This window comes from Protobothrops mucrosquamatus, unplaced genomic scaffold (genome assembly GCF_001527695.2).
Source record: "Protobothrops mucrosquamatus isolate PMUCROS unplaced genomic scaffold, P.Mucros_1.0 scaffold1948, whole genome shotgun sequence".
NCBI lineage: Eukaryota > Metazoa > Chordata > Lepidosauria > Squamata > Viperidae > Protobothrops > Protobothrops mucrosquamatus.
The window spans coordinates 33,712-51,797 of NW_015388068.1; the positions used below are offsets into that span (position 1 = coordinate 33,712).

The following is an 18,086-nucleotide window of genomic DNA, read 5'->3' on the forward strand; positions in this document are numbered from 1 at the left end:
GTGATACTCACTAGCCCTGCCCCATTCTTGCGTGGTGCAGTGCCTTGTATCTGCACCCCATGGCGTGGCGGCTGCCGTTTTTACACCTTACAGCGTGGTGGCCTTTTTGCACCACCAGTTTTTGGGTGTCAGAGATGGCACTCAGAGGCGCCTCCCTGCTCCCTCCCCAGGGCACCACAATGCTGATGCAGTCCTGGCACTTTGCGATAAATAAGTGGGTTTTGGGTTGCGGTTTGGGTACTCAGTCTCTAAAAGGTTTGCCATCACTGGTATATATGATATGTCACAAAGCAATTGATCAGACATTGATGAAATATGAGAATTGAACAATGAAAAATATTGATTCTATAAGTGGCAAATTATGGGTTAGAATTCCTTTTTTCCAGTTGTCCTTGTATCTTTCTTAAAACTTGCAAGTTTGTTCAAGCCAAGGACTTCCAGAATAAGCTCCCTCTATTGCTTAGTTGCTGAAAAGACTAGTTATTTCCCATAAAAGAAATGGTTTGGGCCATAAGGAAAACATGGTTTCCTGAATTTTAAAAGGTGGCATGGATGTCATGCCAAAATACTAATATTATCTTTTTTTAAATGCTAATAATGAAGCCTAAAATTCCAGGCAACAGTTTGTTGTGTAGAGTTTATTTCCAATAAGCCTCTGCACCCCACATTTTCAAAAAAAAATAAGTGAAAACTCCCAGGGTTTTTTTTTTTCCGGGAGGGAGGACTTTATTACACACGTACAAGAAAAGTTGGGACTGTAAAGAACATTGTGCTTGGTCATATTCGGCCAAGATGTTTTTTGACAGCCCAGGTTTACCATTGCAAAATCTCTCACAGCAATCATCTTATGAGAATACCCACAATACGATTCCACATTTCAAACATACCTGAAGCCCTCAACCGTTTGCCTATGGATAGTTCAAGCGTCTCTGCACCTCACGGCAGATGGCTCTTCCATCTCGCCCTCCCAGAGTGAAGTTGACCTCAAACGCGCAAAGTAGTTATGAATGACACCTCAGGTTTTGTACACAACTACTGTCACAATACTATATCTGAGGCCGACACGGTGGCATTCATTTCTGTGGTAATTATAATGTAGTAAATTGAACAATTATTAGAATAATGATGTGTCTGCATAACTGCAATAATGATGTGTCTGCATAATTGCTAGAATAATGATGTAATGCATAATCACTGGGAAAATTCACTGGGAAAGTTCTCTGTCAGTAATATGTGGCAACCAAATGCGCTTTGCACATGGATACTTTGTATGTAGCAAAACCTTCCATTGTATGCCTGTGAGAAACGCTCCCAATGTATCACAGTGTGTATTTCAATGCGTAGCCCTTTGTTCTTTAAGGAGGGGAGTATAAAAACTGAAGTCTAATCCCGCCCTCCTCGTTCAGAATTGCCTATCTCTAATATGCTCTGAACCTTGCCCAAATAAACTTCTCTGGCTAAACCCCTCTGGAATTCGTAAGAGTTCTTTCGTTTTCCACAAGAATTTCAGCAAAGGGTCATCCTGCACCGCGTGTTTCGACGGCCCCCAGGCGAAGGCGAAGAGCTCCTAAAACAGTGTTTCTCAACCTTGACCATTTTAAGGCATGTGGACTTCAACTCCCAGAATTCCACAGCCAGCAATGCTGGCTGTGGAATTCTGGGAGTTGAAGTCCACATGCCTTAAAATGGTCAAGGTTGAGAAACACTGTCCTAAAAGCATCCCTAACGGATACTAGTGCCTGGTTGTTCATTCCCCGCTCCTAAAGGAGGGGGAGCAGGAGGGAGGAGGAGGGGGGAGGGCGGCGCCGGCGGTTGGAGCAGCCTTTTCCTTTGGGCTCGCGATAGGTACAGTCCGGCGCAGGCGCATTACGACGCCGGCTCGCGTGACCTGACCGCTTTCGGCTGAGCGGGCGGCAGAAGCTTTGCACGGCCGGGCCCAGGGGGCGGGGAGCATTCTGGCTCCAGAGGGCAGCGGGAGCAAGATGAAGCCGATCCTGGCGCTGCTGTTGCTGCTGGCGGTAGGGTTGAGCGGCGCTGGGGCTCAGCCGGGCGGTCTGCCGCCTGGGAAGAAACTACGCATGGCCTACGCCACGGGGCCGTTGCTCAAGTTCCAGATCTGGTGAGTGCGCGGCCTGTTGCGTCGCCCGCTGCTTCCCGATCCTGAACCGGAGCCAAGTTTAGCCTCGTGCCGAAGGCCGGGCCGGCGGCGGCGCTTCTTCATTTCCGTGCTATCTGAGTTAAGGAGGCGGCGGCGGCGGCGGCGGCGGCGGCGGCGGCGGAGGATCGTGGGGCAAAGGGCGGGCGGGGCTGGTGTGGAAGCGGCAAGAGATGTCACGACTGGGAACCAACCCAAGTGGAAGTGCCGGGTGGGGTGGGGGTGGGGGCCGATCCTGAAGCTCTGCAGGCTGCGGGAAAAGGCGGTGGAGAGAGAGTGGCGCCCGAGAGAGAAGTGGAGGCGGCGATGACCGGCATGCAAAGCTCTGGATGGCTCTGCAGGTTGGGCTCTTTTTCTGGGAAACCGGCTGGGGCTTGCTCGTTCCGGTGTTGGGTTGCAACTGATATTAAGAATAGCGGCAAGGAGGTAGTCTGAGTAGGCAGGGTAGAGTGGAGATACAGGCAGTTGTGAGGCTAGAAAAATGCAGTACTGGTTAGGAAGTACTAGAACAGTGTTTCTCAACCTTGACCATTTTAAGGCATGTGGACTTCAACTCCCAGAATTCCACAGCCAGCAATGCTGGCTGTGGAATTCTGGGAGTTGAAGTCCACATGCCTTAAAATGGTCAAGGTTGAGAAACACTGTTCTAGAACCTTTGCCTTTCTCTCTCTTCTCCCCCCCCTCCCCAGAATTGTTGGCAAAGCAAATTGTTGCAGTGTCCCAATGGTCACGCGATCAAAGTTCAGCGACTTGACAACTGGAATGTATTTAGAATGGTTGCAGTGTCCGGAGGTCATGTGATCTCCTTTTGCGCCATTCTGACAAGCAAAGTTAATTCGCTTAACAACCATGTGAGTAAATTTAACAACCACAGTGATTCACTTAACAACTGTGGAAAGAAAGGTCATAAAATGGAGCAAAAACTCAACTGTCTTGCTTAGGAACATAAATTTTGGGCTCAATTGTGGTCGTAAATTGAGGATTCCCTGTAATATGTAGAGCTGGAAGGTGTTCATTAGTATAGAGTAGACCAGGGGTGTCAAACTCAATTTCATTGAGGGCCACATCAGCATTACGTTGTCCTCGGGGGGCCAGGTAAGTGTGGCCATGGTGGGCATGGCTGAAGTGGGTGTGGCCTACTGGGTGGGCATGGCCAGCTCTTCATTGTTCGCGTCAAGGGTGCCTGTGGGGGCCTGAGCAGGAGTGGGACAGATCTGAGGGTCTCTGGCAGAAGGGGGTGGAACTGGGGCAAGCGCCAAGGCATGGTCCACTGGAAGAGCCTCACTGTTCCTCTCAGGCCATGCGAGGGGGGGCTGGATGGTGCCGCGGGCTTCCCGGAGCCCTGGGCAGCAGAGGTCAAACGCCCAGCCCGGCCCTCAAGCACCCGCGGCACCAAGCCCAGCCCCACTACCCCAAGTGGGTGCCCAGCTGCACTTACTTCCTCCTCAAGGCTGCTGCTGCTGTGCTTGCTCTCCTTAGCCAGGTTGCTCATGATGGATATGAGGGTAAAGTCAGAGGGAGGCCGATTCCCTCTCCATGGGAGGAGACCCGGCTTTGTATCCAAAGCTTCCTTAGCAATAGGATGGGAGACCCCCAGGATAGGCCAGGAGGAGGGGGCAAGGGGATGGTGAAAGGGCAGCAGGGCAGGACTAAGGCAGGACTTCCCTCAGACCCTCCCCCTCCCTCCCTCCCTCCCTCCCTCCCTCCTTCCTTCCTTCCTTCCTTCCTTCCTTCCTTCCTTCCTTCCTTCCTTCCTTCCTTCCTTCCTTCCTTCCTTCCTTCCACAGAGTGGTAGGAAAATATTTGAAATGAGGGAGGGAGAAAAACAGGCAAGAAACACAGCTGGAAAGGTGTCACCCTTCGTGAGGAATGAAGAAATGCACCATCGCCTAGAAGTGGCCAGCACATGGCCCTCACCTACTTCACATATCTGGCTTGGTGGGCTTTGGGAGAGGGGATGCCATGAGCAACGTGAGAGTCGACGTTACCTGTGCAATGCCTTCCAGGATGGCTTCACGGGCCACATGAAACCACATCGTGGGCCGCATCCGGCCCCCGGGCCTTGTGTTTGACATGTCTGGAGTAGACTTTATTCTTTAAAACTTTTTTGTTTTATATTGCTCACCATCTTTACCTTAGCACACATATGACAATTTTACATTAAAATAGTATTTCCCACTTATTCTGATGCTGTCCAAGGATATCTTCAAGGTGTATATAAGGTGTCAGATTGTTAAATTTTGTTACCCCTTTTGTTGGAGGTTACTCCGGGCACTGGCAATAGAGCAGGATAGGATTTGGCAGTGGGAGAGCAAAATTATACCAGCATAATTTTCATCCACCTTGAAGGTAGATGACTAATATAACTTGGTAGTGCAGAAAGGCCTGCAGTATGATTACATACTAAGTGGATTTCTTTGATTCGAGTGGGGATGGGGAAATGTAGGAATTTAGAAATTGTCTTTGATTTGGTAACGTGTGTGTTTACAATGAAAAAAGCAGTTAACTTGGGATAGTAGAAAAGTTTGTAGGTGGTTCTGCTCATCTTTTTATCTATTTTATCTATTTTCCTAGCTGCCACCCCTCCCCCCAAATTTATAAAAGACAGGACAAGTTACCTTAATCCTTGCTCAGTAACTAAATCAGTATAAAGGAACAGACTATTAGGAGTGAGGCAATAAAATACAGGTTATTCAAATCAGTTTTTATCCTTATATCTGTCATAAGATTGGTTGTTCGTTAAGGGAACACTAACTGTAAAAGTAAATCTGTAGGCCAGGGGTGTCAAACTGCCAGCCTGCGGGCCGGATTCATCATAGCGAAACCGCGCCCACCCCATTGTCGGCAATGGCAAAAAAGTCACGATATGTTGCAATACGTCACATGACATGAGTTTGACACCCCTGCTGTAGGTGGTACAGACTCTTGGAGCTTATTCCTGAGTTTGTATGCATACAATTGACACAGCAATTGAATAATTCTTAAGAAGCTGGCTGAGAACTCTTGTCAGTAAACATACTTAAAATTTAATTCCATTTCATTTCATTTATATGTAGTGTTTTTCCTGGAATTGGATACCAGAGGCTGCCTAGATTTGCTAAACTGCAGCTTTGAAAACCGTGAGCCAGGAGAGCCAATTGTGATGGGTGTTGGACATATAATTCTCTAGATATTGCTGGATTAAATGTTCCTTGGCCCTATTCTATGAACATTCAATTTTTTAGCAATGGGTTTTAGCAAAACATTTCTAAAATTAGCACAATTTTTATCATTGTTAAAGGTGAACATGGACTGACAGTTTATCTTTTAAAATTTCAAGTTCTGACAACATATATATGTGTATATTTTTGGAAATGAGATTTCAATATTATGCATTACAAGTTTGAAACTAAACAAGCTAGATTTCCACTTAAATTTGATTAATTAAAGGTAATTGTGATTTTTAAATTTGAGGATATTTCAGCTTTTGTTCTGCCCTAAATATCTTGTGATTTTTGGCCTTAATTATTTATCTTTTCTTTTTTCATTGTAAATACTGTTTGTCCTATGAAGCTTTTAGAATTAAGAATATTTGTGTCTATTTTTTACTATTTTTAAACAAGCATTGTTATGTCTCTGATGAACCAATGTTGCATCAGCATAAGAGAACACATAGGGATTAAAGTGGGAAAACGGGTGATAATTTTAAAAACCAATTTCACATTAGTCTTTTCAAGTTTTTATTTTTAAAACAGTCATTTAATAAAGTTTATAAATATATAATGTTATATGCAATTCCTCAGTCATTAAGCTCAGGGGCAGTAGTGTAAATTAGGTTTTCCCAACACTAAAGTTTCTGCATTCTGGTTAAAATTAATTTTATTAAAATTTATTTGTTGAAAAAGGTTAATCACCATGAGAGCAATTATAAAGCAGAAAACTGTCTTTCAATATTATGAAATTCAGTATGGTATTTGGCAAGGAATCAAATGAAAAACAAAGAAATAGAAGCACAACACTCCAATACTAAATTAACTAAATTAACTAAAATTTCTTTTTGAACTCAAACGTGGCTTCCAGAACACTGTTTGAAATGACGGTATCTACCTAGTTCTTGAACCTGGCTGCATGATCACAATATCCCTAGTGTATGATTAAAACTTTCAGAAGGATACCTATTCTATCCATTTAGATATATTCTATTTTAGATCTCATGTGTAGATCAAAACCCCAATCTTTTTCAATCTTATTCTAGCTTTTTTTCTCTGCCAGGTCATTTTTCGTATCTTTGCTTTTAAGTCATCAAAAAGATCATTTTGTATTATTGTGGCTAATGTTTGTTGTTCCAGTTAATGTTTTCTTAAGAGGACTAGCTGATTTAGCAGGTCGTCTGTTTGTTTTTCCAGTTCGATGTATTCTGAACACAAGATAGTGTAACGATTTGAGATAAAGAAAATTTTCGTCATATAAAACCTAGAAATATAAATTTTGAAATAAGAATACTATACTGTTTTATTAGTTTGTTAAGATAGATGGTGTCCTCCTGTGTTCATATGTCTGGCACCCCTGGTAAACCAGGGTACGCCTCCGTAAAGCCAGAGCTGCAAATGCTGAAGCAACAGTGTCCACATTTCTCTGTTCAGTATGTGGCAGAACATTCCGTGCTAACATCGGTCTAATCAGCCATCTACGGACACAACGTTGATGGCCCACAATCCACAAGATGTCAAGGTCTTCATCGAAATCGATGGACAAACAACACAAGATAGATGGTAGAATTTATATATAAGGGGTGTGTTTTAAATATTAGATTGCATAAGGAATTGCGATAAATGAATTGTGTTTAATTAAAAATTTGGAAAAAAATAAATATTAAACGTTATATTAAAATATTAAGGGAAAATTAACTATCAGGTCACTGATTGGCTAAAAGTTTGAATGTTTACAAATAACTAAGATTTGAATTTAAGATATTGTTATGAGTTGAGACAAAGATTAAGTAAAACTTAGAAGTATAAATGCTAATAATTAAATTTGTATATGGGTTTGTGGTACAAATGCTGGTGGTTTATTTTTTCCCCCTATTTTTTTGTTTTTCTGGAAAGGAAGAAAGGAAGTAGAAGGAAGAAAAGAAAAAAATTATTAGCCCCAAATATGAGATAGGAGACTTAGAAATTGGGATCATTTAAAATCTGGAAATGATAAAGATTAAACGTTAAATTTAAATATCAATGGGAAATTAAAGTTAAGAAAAACTTACTAGGTTATTATCTAAAAGATGGAATGTCAAATTAATTAAGATATGTATAGACTGAAGATCATTGATGAATACTAGAAAGTTTTCTTTTTGATTGGTAGAATAAGAAATGTATTGGTTCGAATATGACAGTAGATATTATGGGGGAAAGAGAGGGAATTAGTTGTTGTAATACTTTGAGATTTGTACTGATGATATTCAAATGTAATGGAATTACTGTGCTCAGCCGCCACGCTACTTTTCAAATATGTAAATGTAATATTGGAAAATTAATAAAACACTTGGAAAATGAAAAAAAAAACTTTCAGAAGGAATCATTTGAGCAGATGAATATAACAAATGGATTTTTTGTTTTATGCTAATTATTGGATCAAAGAGACTGGTTTGCTACCAAAGCTGCTGTTATTTCTGATTTTTCCTATTGTTTCTCATCAGGGTACTACAGGATTATTGTACATTCAAATATAATATAGAAACTGGTTACTGAAATGCTTTGTAACAAATTGTAATGTGAAACAATATGGAAGCAACAAAGTAATACTTTTATGTTCCAAATGTTATTGCAGAAAAAAATCTTGTTTAATTGCTACTATATTCTATTCTATTCATTTTTGCTAATATTTAAAGGTCAAAGCATACTGGATGGAATTAGAGTTAGTGATAGTTTTATAAAATGTGTATATGGTAAATAAAAGTACAGTGTAAACATTTAATATCACAATAAAACCATATAATATCAGAATTAGTCATTTTCCAATAGAATATAATCAAGGGAAACATTTCTACAATTTCAGTCTAAATCTATATCAAATAATGAGAAAGGTTTTCTGGCTTCATAAAGGTCATGTGGAAAGAAACCTTTAAATTTCAAGAGATTAGACTCCAAATGTACATCAAGGGTAGAAGTTAAATGGGGAAATCCCCTAAAATGTGAGGAATCATTTTAACATGAGAAAAGCTAATTGAGCTTGACTGTTTAATCAAACTGAGTGTAAAAGAACTTGGTTTGTATTCAAGTTATTCAAATACCTGGATGTTCGTATATGCATAGTCTGGAAGGTTAGCTCTGGTAATTTAGATTGATAATACTTTGGAAGATCCAATTAGAATGAGAATCTATGCAACACAGTCAACAGCTTTAATAATCTTTTAAATCAGGAAATAGAATTATGTGGCCAATTTAAAAGCCTATCAATGTTTCCCATTTATATTTGTTCATCTATTTCCACATTGTGGTACAATTCTGACCTGTAAAATATTTTATATTCATATTTTGGTTTAGTTCACTCTTATAACCAGATCTTACAGTTTTCACCCTACTGTACATTCTATGCATGCTTTCTTTTTAAAATGTTTAAGAGGAATATATTTAAAAAAATCCTACAATATAGTCAATTTAATGACTCAAATGAAAACATTTATAAAATCTTTTTTAAAAAATTGCTTGCTTGCTTAGAAAAAGCATGCTTTTCTAGCGATCTAATGTGTGGACTTTCACTCTTAGAATTTCCCAGACAGAATGACCACTTTAGAGAGCTCTGAAAGTCAATAATACCGCAAAAATGTCCATCTTAGGAAACATTTGTTTAGCAATTACATCTAGGATTAAAATGGTTCTATTCATATTGTTTAATATTGAGTTATAATTTTTAAAAAGTGCTTAAATGGAAGCAGTTGTTATTTTTCTCTATGTGGGCAAAAGAATGGTCAACCTTGTCAAACTGATCTTCTATAGATAGTTCTTAGGTTATGACCGTAATTGAACCTGCAATAAGGATGTAAGTCGTAATAGTTATTAGGTGGGTCACCATGCGACCACATCTGTTTTTATGATCTTTGTTGTAGCAGTTGTCAAGTGAATGTGATGGTTAAGCAAACTAATTAGGGGTATTTTTTCTGGAAACTGGAAGTAAACGCTGATTTCTTGCAAAAATGTCATGTGAGCAGGGTATGCTGCAAATGGCCATAAATGCAGATTGGTTGCTGAGCACCCAGAGTGCAGGGACATGATTGCAGGGGCTAGTCTAGCTGTTGGAACTTTGAATTGGAGTCTGTTGGAACTTTGAATGGTTGCTACCGTGTTTTCCTGAAAATAAGGCTCACCCAGATAATAAGCTCTAGCCTGACTTTTTAGGGAGTGCCTAATATAAGCTGTACCTCAAAATTAAGTCAAGGGGGTGGGTGTGGGGGCCGATGTGTCCAGCAGCAGCTGCAGCTCGCACAGCACAAGTAAGCCTGATAAGTTGAGGACTACTTGTATTAGAAATTACTTTTACTAAGGTATATAGATAATACATATTTTAGTAAATACTGAAGAAAACACACAAGCATTTTTCTATACAAAATCACTGGTATTATAGTAAGGTCTTCCAGCAACTATTAATTACCAAAACACTATTTTTTTGGTATTGGTTCTTGTTTTTTCTCAGGTGGCTACTGCCAGTATTTCTAATTATCTGTCTTAGAATTCTAGGGGGAAGAGCTTTTTCCAAACCATTGAATTTATCAGAGTGATATGGAGGGGAGGGCTGTGTGTGTGTGGGTATATACGAAATGCTCAGTTATATCAGTATTAATTGTTATAAAATATTTCTATGCAGTGTTTCCTGAGGATACAGGCGGGTGTTTGAAGAGTACATGCGGGTTATTAGCCAGCGGTACCCAGACATCCGCATTGAAGGGGAAAACTATCTTCCTCAACCTATATATAGGTAAGTTAGTTCTGAGTTAAAATATACTAAATGCTTTATCTGAATGGATTGGGGATATCAAGTTTTGTAATGTTACAAAATCTCAAAAGCAATATTTGATTGCATTCTGACTTAGTTTTAATTACTGTGTATAATAATAATAATAATAATAATAATAATAATAATAATAATGTAACAGTCTGAACAGTAACAAAATATCTGTAAGCAAACAGCTAAGTTCAGAGACCACCAGGGACTCTCATTTTTTTAAGAATAATATTCAGCTATTGTTAATGCTCTTTATGTGCAGCTTTTCAAATACATGGTAAAGCAAAATCCAGTGGTGTTCACATTGGCATGGCATAACTTTTGTTTCTTTAGATTAGTTAAATTTAGTTTTATCCTACTTTGATAATTACCTTCACTTTTTTTTTCTACCAGACACATAGCATCTTTCTTGTCAGTCTTCAAACTAGTGCTAATAGGCTTCATTATTGTTGGCAAGGATCCTTTTGCTTTATTTGGCATGCAAACTCCAAGTATCTGGCAGTGGGGACAAGAAAACAAGGTACTGTTTCTTAATAGCATTTTATTTTTTTAATTGTGCTAGAAGCAGATTTTATACTATGTTTACTTAATTGAACCATATTACATGAGCATTCTCTTACTCATAATATTGTAAATGGAAGGTACTTTAAAACCTTGTAAGCATTGTATACAACTAAAACATCTCATTTAGGAATGAAAAAAATTCTTGGCTCTTAAAGAGATTTTTTTTGGCTGTAAGTAAGTTTTGTGTAGTGTATGTGTGTGTGTGTGTGTGTATAGGTATACATACATACAATATGCCTTTGTGTTAGTCTTGACTCTTGACCCTTGGGACCTGTTTCTTGGCAATATTTTTTGGAAGTGGCTTGCCATTGTTTTCTTCCTAGGGCTGTGAGAGTCACTGACTAACCCAGGGGTAGGCAACCTTGGCTCTTTTATGACTCGTGGACTTCAATTCCCAGAATTCCTGAGCCAGCTTGGCTGGCTCAGGAATTCTGGGAGTTGAAGTCCATGAGTCATAAAAGAGCCAAGGTTGCCTACCCCTGGCCTAACCCAATGCCACTCAGCTGGCTTTGTGCCTAAGGCAGGACTACACTCCTGGCTTTTGGTCTATCACAGCATATTTTAAATGCCACAAGTAATAATTTTTTCTTTTGATTGATACAAGTAGTTTGGAGAATCCATTGGAGTTTGATGGCTAATAAATTTAAATAAATAATAATAACAAAAACAGCACTATCTAGTTGATATAAGAATGTTTAAAATTCTATTTAATGTCTTAAAAATTAGAAGTTGTGAAACATTTTAAAACAAGTAACTGAATGAAAAATGGGTTGAAATATAATAACTTGACCTTAGCTATATACTTACTTTGAGGAAAGTGTATTTTTAAAGTGCTCTTATAATGTTTGACTAAAAAATTTTCAGAGCCATCTTGGTAAAATTTATATCATCTCATCGTTGATGAATAATATCAAATAGATACTCAACATGTTAGTACAAAGAAAAAGTATTATTAGGGTTGAAGCAGAATATTAATAGGCAGATTAAATGTGAAACTATAAGTTGCCTTTATGGAACTTTTGTTAGACACACACACACACACACTGTATTTATATATTGTACTTATCAAGTTTTGTTTCTGTTAAAAATTTGATGTTGACAGTGTTATTCATCAGTATATTTTTTCCTAAATATAAATGTTTTTTGTAATATAAAAATAGCAAATCAATAAAACCTCTTAAATAAAGAATAATAAAGTATGCATAGCAGATATTGCTATCAACTTAATTGAGAGAAATCACAAATATGTTACATAATTCTTAAATATATTGTGTGATGTAATAACTATGATAAATGCTCTTTTTAGGTATATGCTTGTATGATGGTTTTCTTCCTGAGCAACATGATTGAGAACCAGTGTATGTCAACAGGTGCATTTGAAATAACTTTAAATGGTAAGTTTTCAATAATTTTTTTTATCTTCCATTAAGCATAAAATGAACTTTATGCATCCATATAAGACATAGTTGGAGTCAAATGTGATTTTAAAGCACTTTATTTGTTAAGAATTTTATCAATATATAAACTAGATATGATACTCAAGATCGGACATAAGGTTTCTAAAGATAAAAAAAACTCTTTGGATCTGAGCTGTAAACTTTCACAAAACTAGATAAGATAAGATAACCTTTATTGTCATTTTTTTTTTACTGTGGCACAACGGAACACATCAAAAATGAAATTTAGTTGCCCGCTCTCAAAGTGAACACATACATGACACACACCTAACATACTATATACAACATATGTATAGACCCACACCCCTACATATACGTAAGAAATAAATATTAAACACTGTCCATGTTGAAAATATAATGGAAGGAGGAAGCTTGAGAGTTCACAAGGTTAATGCTGTATGGAATGAAACTATGGCTGAATCTGGATGTTCTGCTACGGATACCACGAAGCCTCCTCCCAGAAGGTAACAAGGATGTGTAGTGAAGAGGATGTGTAGTGTCCCAGACAATCTTGCGGACCCTGCTTAAGCAACGCTTCTGTGTGATGTCCTGGATGGGAGGGAGGGAACTGCCAATGATCTTTTCGGCCATCCTCACCACACTCTGCACCACCTTCCTGTCTGAAGCAGTGATGTTTCCAAACCAGACTGTGATGCTGTATGACAGGATGCTCTCGATCGTCCCCCTGTAGAAAGTGGTCAGGATAGGAGAAGGAAGATGTGCTTTTCTCATGCGATGCAGAAAATGCAGGCGCCGCTGTGCCCGCTTCACCAGTGTCTCGCTGTTGAGCAACCAAGCCAGCCTAATCATTAGCTGCACACCCAGGAATTTGATGCTGGTAACCATCTTCACAGGTGAATCATTAATGCACAGAGAAGCGTGGCTGTGCCTGCCTTTTCTGAAATCGACAAGGATTTGTTTGGTTTTTCTGGTATTTAAAACTAGGCTGTTTTCCTTACACCAACCCCCTCAACCTCCTTGCGGTAAGTGCCCTTGTCATCATGAATAAGGCCCACTACTGGGCCTTATTATTTTACTTTTTTTGTTTATTGCATTTGTATCTTAACACAGTAAAAATAACAATAGGTTAGTAAGGTCATTTCATTTGAATTTAGAGAGTAAACAGTTTGTGTTTCTCATTTTGGAAATTCCCAAGTAAGATAAGGGAATAGAATGTATGCATTTTGTACTGAACTAATGTTTTAAAAATGGCCATGTGTTTTTTTCAAGAGCCTGCTAAAGTTGGCTGAGAATGTATGTCTTACTGTTTGACATTAGAAAGAAACTGAGATGAAATCAGAGCATGAATAAATATTGGTTTTCTTTTTCAAAACTTTACATTAATAGCCATGTTAACTTTCTTATTCTTAATGTTTTAAATTATTAACAAAAGTAATTATTTGAATTTGTAATCTTCAGATACTCACTGATGCCCCCAAATATTTATGAATGACATACTTAATTACAGAATAATTAGAACAACAATACTGATGGTTTTACACGTGCATTGTCTCTTCCAGGCTTATTGAGAGTAAATTTTGTTTGCAGAATTGCAATGTTTATATTTTTTATGGATTTTTCAGTATTGTGGAATTCTTGCTTGGTTTAGAAGGAACCAGAATATCCTGATGTCAAAGCAAGAACATCCAATGTTAGCAGCATGGTTTTGGAACCATGACACCTGACTTTTTTTAATTTCAAAAGCTTGTATCCATAGGTTTTGCATAAGTATTTTGAATGTAGGTAGCTATAAAAGCTGTTCCTGCACCTTATATATTTAACCTTTTTCCCTATGCTTTTTAGATGTCCCAGTGTGGTCTAAGCTGGAGTCCGGGCATCTTCCTTCAATGCAGCAACTTGTTCAAATCCTTGATAATGAAATGAAACTCAATGTGCATATGGAGCAAATGCCACATCATAGATCATAGCCCCATTCATCAGTACTGAAAACTTCTTGTAAGTTTTTTTTAAAAGATCTTTCTTTTCTGACTATATTCTGTACCTAAGATATTTAAGCAGTGAAGTAGAGCAGGGATCCCTAACCCCCAGGCTGTGGACCGGCAATGGTCTGCGGCCTGCCAGGAACCAGTCTCTGCATGCGTGAGATCCAGACAATGCGCAAATTCATGCCCCCGGTCCACAGAAAAACCGCCCTCCATGGAACCACTCCCAAAAGATGGGGGGGAGGTGCCCAAAAGATGGGGGGGAGGACTGAAGTAGAGTCTGCTTATCGAGACAACCTACTTTTGGGGGGTATTTTTAATCATTTTTATTGAATATCTTTGTCAACGATATATGTAGAAGATATCTGGGATATTTTTCTTTGAACTTACGTTATGAGGGTATCTTGTAACTTGTTCTGTTTCGATTTATTCTGCTTTCAGACATTAAGTGATACTTTCCAAAGGCAACATGAATGAAATAAATGAAGGTCTGTACTGAAGACAGAAAGCTGTTGGTACAGACTGGATGATCTACTTGTCTTCATGTTGTACCTTCTGAAAATCTTAATGCAAGATCTCTTTCGGTGCTGGTATGTGTCCAAGAACTGCACATTCAAGGAGTGCAATAATACTGTATAGTTTTTTTTAAAGTAATTTAGCCAGTTCAGTTTTAGAGAAGAAAAATACAGGTATTACTTGATTACAAGTTTTTGCTTTTGATTAGATCCAGACTAAGTTGCATTTCAGACCTATGAAATTTAGTCTGGATTAAATGCAACCAGTGGTCTTGATCTAACTCTTTATATTCATGTCTATTAAGGTGGCAAAATTAGTTAATATTCTAATATTTTCCCTGGGAAAAAAGTCTGATTTTCTTTATGTGGCCTTTATAGAATATTTGTAGTTTAAAATCAATCTTCAGAAGTACTGGCTGTCTTTTAAACTGGTTTGGATAATTGATGGCTGCTGAACAATACTGATTTGGTTATGTAAGTTTTGTATATTTTCAGAGTATATTGCTGAGTGAATGGTGCATTGTAAAACTAAATTATATAAACAAATTATATGCAGAGTAACTACCTTTTACGTCATGACCAGAAGACCAAGTGATGTTCAGATTCTCTCAACAATTTGAAGTCTGTTTCCTGGCCCAAATTGTACGATCAAGTAGTTGGCCTTTATGCTGTCATAAATATGAATTAAGTAAACTCATTTAAATAAAGAAATTTCATTTACTGTGAGTAAATCAGCTTAAATCACTTCATAAACTTGTCTGGATAATAAATTGAAGAAAGAAGCAAAAGCAATTTCATATACATTATGGATGTTTCAAATCTCCCTTATATAATCTCTGGCATTACTCAAAATTGTCATATAAATCCAAAAGGCAATCCCACTTTCTTAAAGGATAATATTTTTAGACCAGATATTGAAGAACAAAAATATTTTTAAACTATGTAAGTAAGTTTATTTCCAATAAAATGTATTCCGCCTCCAGCCACAATTCTTTCAAGTGTGCTACAGCCTCTGTTGGTTCCCATGTTATCCTTTTGAGTAACTGATCAAATACATTTTCAATAACAAGTAAGGTTAAAAATATAAAAAAGGATTGTACCATCTATATTGTCCTCCATGTATATAAATAGTTTTGGATTTAGAAAGCAGATAATCATACATGGACTTATGATTAATTTGACTTGTTAAGTTGTGAATTTGCATAGCTTATATGGGTTTAAGATTCTTTTGAGCTCTTCTTGTTTATAGATGTTTTAAGACTAGTTTTGTTGCACTGAAATTCTTCTACAAAAGCACAAAAAGAAAAAAATAGTATAATCTATGTTAGTATCTTTCTAAGGCCAACTTAACATCTAAAATTTGAATCTTCCAGAATTCTTTGTTTAATAGGATAATAAAGGAAGAAATAAAAATATGCTAATTTCAGGCTGTTTAAAGTCCTAGTAATAATCATTTAAAATACAACATATACAAAATCAAATCTTCCTTGAGTTGAGCTTAACTCAACATATCAATGATATTTTTTTCCTCAACCATACTGAAATGGTTTGCCATTGTGTATCTTGGGACTTTCTTGACCTTTCATGTTGGTCCTCCAGGAACTAACCACATCTGACCAACATAACTCTTCGTAGATAGCAAACAACATCTAGATTCCTATTTCAAATTGTCTGTTGTGATTTCTGGCAAATAAGTTAATTATTATTATACTGTCTTATTTGGAAGTCCACAACTTGCTATTTGGTTGTTAATTATTACGCTTATGGTTAACCTATAATCTTAATTAAATGAACTTTCAGTTTAAAAGTCGATGGTGATGAAGAGTTCCATAGTGGCAATGCAATAATTTCAATATTATTATTGTTATTTTATTTGGATTATATGCCCCCTGACTCCAGATGACTCTGGGCAGCTAGCAACTTAAAAACAAAATAACAAATATACAATCAACAATAAACAAGATGATGAATAACAAACATATAACATACTGAACATGGAAATATAACCACGCTCGCTAAGTCTGGGAACCTTAAGCTGCCAATTTTTAAGATTTTATGTTGCTGCTGAAATTTTTCAAGTTTGTCTTTTATAGGCTGACATTTGGTCTCCCTGTTCCAATGTGATATAATGTGATCTTATTATTTAACATTGTTCAGAGGCATCTTCTGGAGAAAACAGGTTTCTACTTCCCCTCCACCCAAATATCAATTTGCGTTAGGAAACATCTAGATCTCATGTGTGACAAAATTAATTTGGGGTAGAAAATAAATATTACTGCCATTTCCAGCTTTCCCTGCAAAAGAATATTGCACACTGGTGTTTCCAAAGCCAAAAGCATTGATATGATGGGCTCCTAGATTTTTAATAATAGAATGGACATTTTGCAGTAGACCTACTTCGATAAGCATCAGTTACAGATAGTCCTTGACTTATGACCACAATTGAACCCCAAATTTCTGTTCATAAGCAAGACAATTAAGTGAAGTATTACCTTTCTTGCCACAATTATTAAGTAAATCACTGCAGTTGTTAAGTTAGTAACACAGTTGTTAAGTGAATTTGGCTTCCCCATTAACTTTGCTTACAAGGTGGTGATCACATGACCCTGGGACACTGCAACCATCGTAAATATAAGTCAGTTGCCAACATCTGAATTTTGATCACATGGCCACAGGGATGCTCCAATCATAAGTCACTTTTGTGACTGTTATAACTTCGAATGGTCACTAAATGAGTGGTTGCAAGTTGAGGACTGCCTCTAGTGTTGTATTTATTAATTTTGACTTCTTACATAATTACACAAGCTTTACATATACTTTTTTTACTCTTTATTATTATTACAAAATTAATTCCTTTTGAAAAGCTGTTTTATAATTTTTCAAAATTGTTGAAGAATTATGAGGGATATTTGGTGCTCTCTGAGCTTGATTGGTTTCTTGCAGACATTTCATTACTATCATGCTAGCACTGATGATGTTACCAATTTGGGTAATGAACGTCTGCAAGAAAACAATCAAGCTCAGCACCAATGACCCCTCATTTCAACCCTGAGCTACAAATATTACCCTTGATTGTTAAATAATTATGTTTTCAAAAATAAATTTCTGAAGCCTAAAACATATTGAGTGACAGTACAGCAAACATTAATGAAAACATGTGCTTAATCATTTGCAGTTATGTCTCCAGTATTTAGTAGGTTTTTGAATGGGGGACAATAAAATTGCAGAACAATTGAGATTCTTCCTCACCAAAAACAAAAAAATCTAAACAACCAGCCTGGAACAAGAACTAATTAAAATATTTTAAAATATATAAACAAATAACACAAACAACTTTTAATGTGTATATTGATTCAACTCATTACTTTACGAAAATCAGGTATTTCCAGTGATGTAATATATTAAGATTTTTTAAAGTCTACTTAATTCAGTTCAGTTATGATGTAAATTTATTATGGTCTGTGGACTATAGCCCTTT

At 37.5% G+C, this 18,086-nt stretch overlaps 1 protein-coding gene across 1 annotated transcript; it reads left to right on the forward strand.

Moving 5' to 3' along the window:
- Nucleotides 1-1,891: 1,891 nt before the first annotated feature.
- On the forward strand, nucleotides 1,892-15,169 carry SELENOT (selenoprotein T). The gene is made up of 6 exons (XM_015823687.2): nucleotides 1,892-2,119; nucleotides 9,992-10,102; nucleotides 10,523-10,649; nucleotides 12,000-12,087; nucleotides 13,954-14,106; nucleotides 14,535-15,169. The coding sequence occupies exons 1-5, from the start codon at nucleotides 1,983-1,985 to the stop codon at nucleotides 14,076-14,078; spliced, it is 588 nt and encodes a 195-aa protein (XP_015679173.1). The 5' UTR covers nucleotides 1,892-1,982; the 3' UTR covers nucleotides 14,079-14,106; nucleotides 14,535-15,169.
- The last annotated feature ends 2,917 nt before the right edge of the window (nucleotides 15,170-18,086 follow it).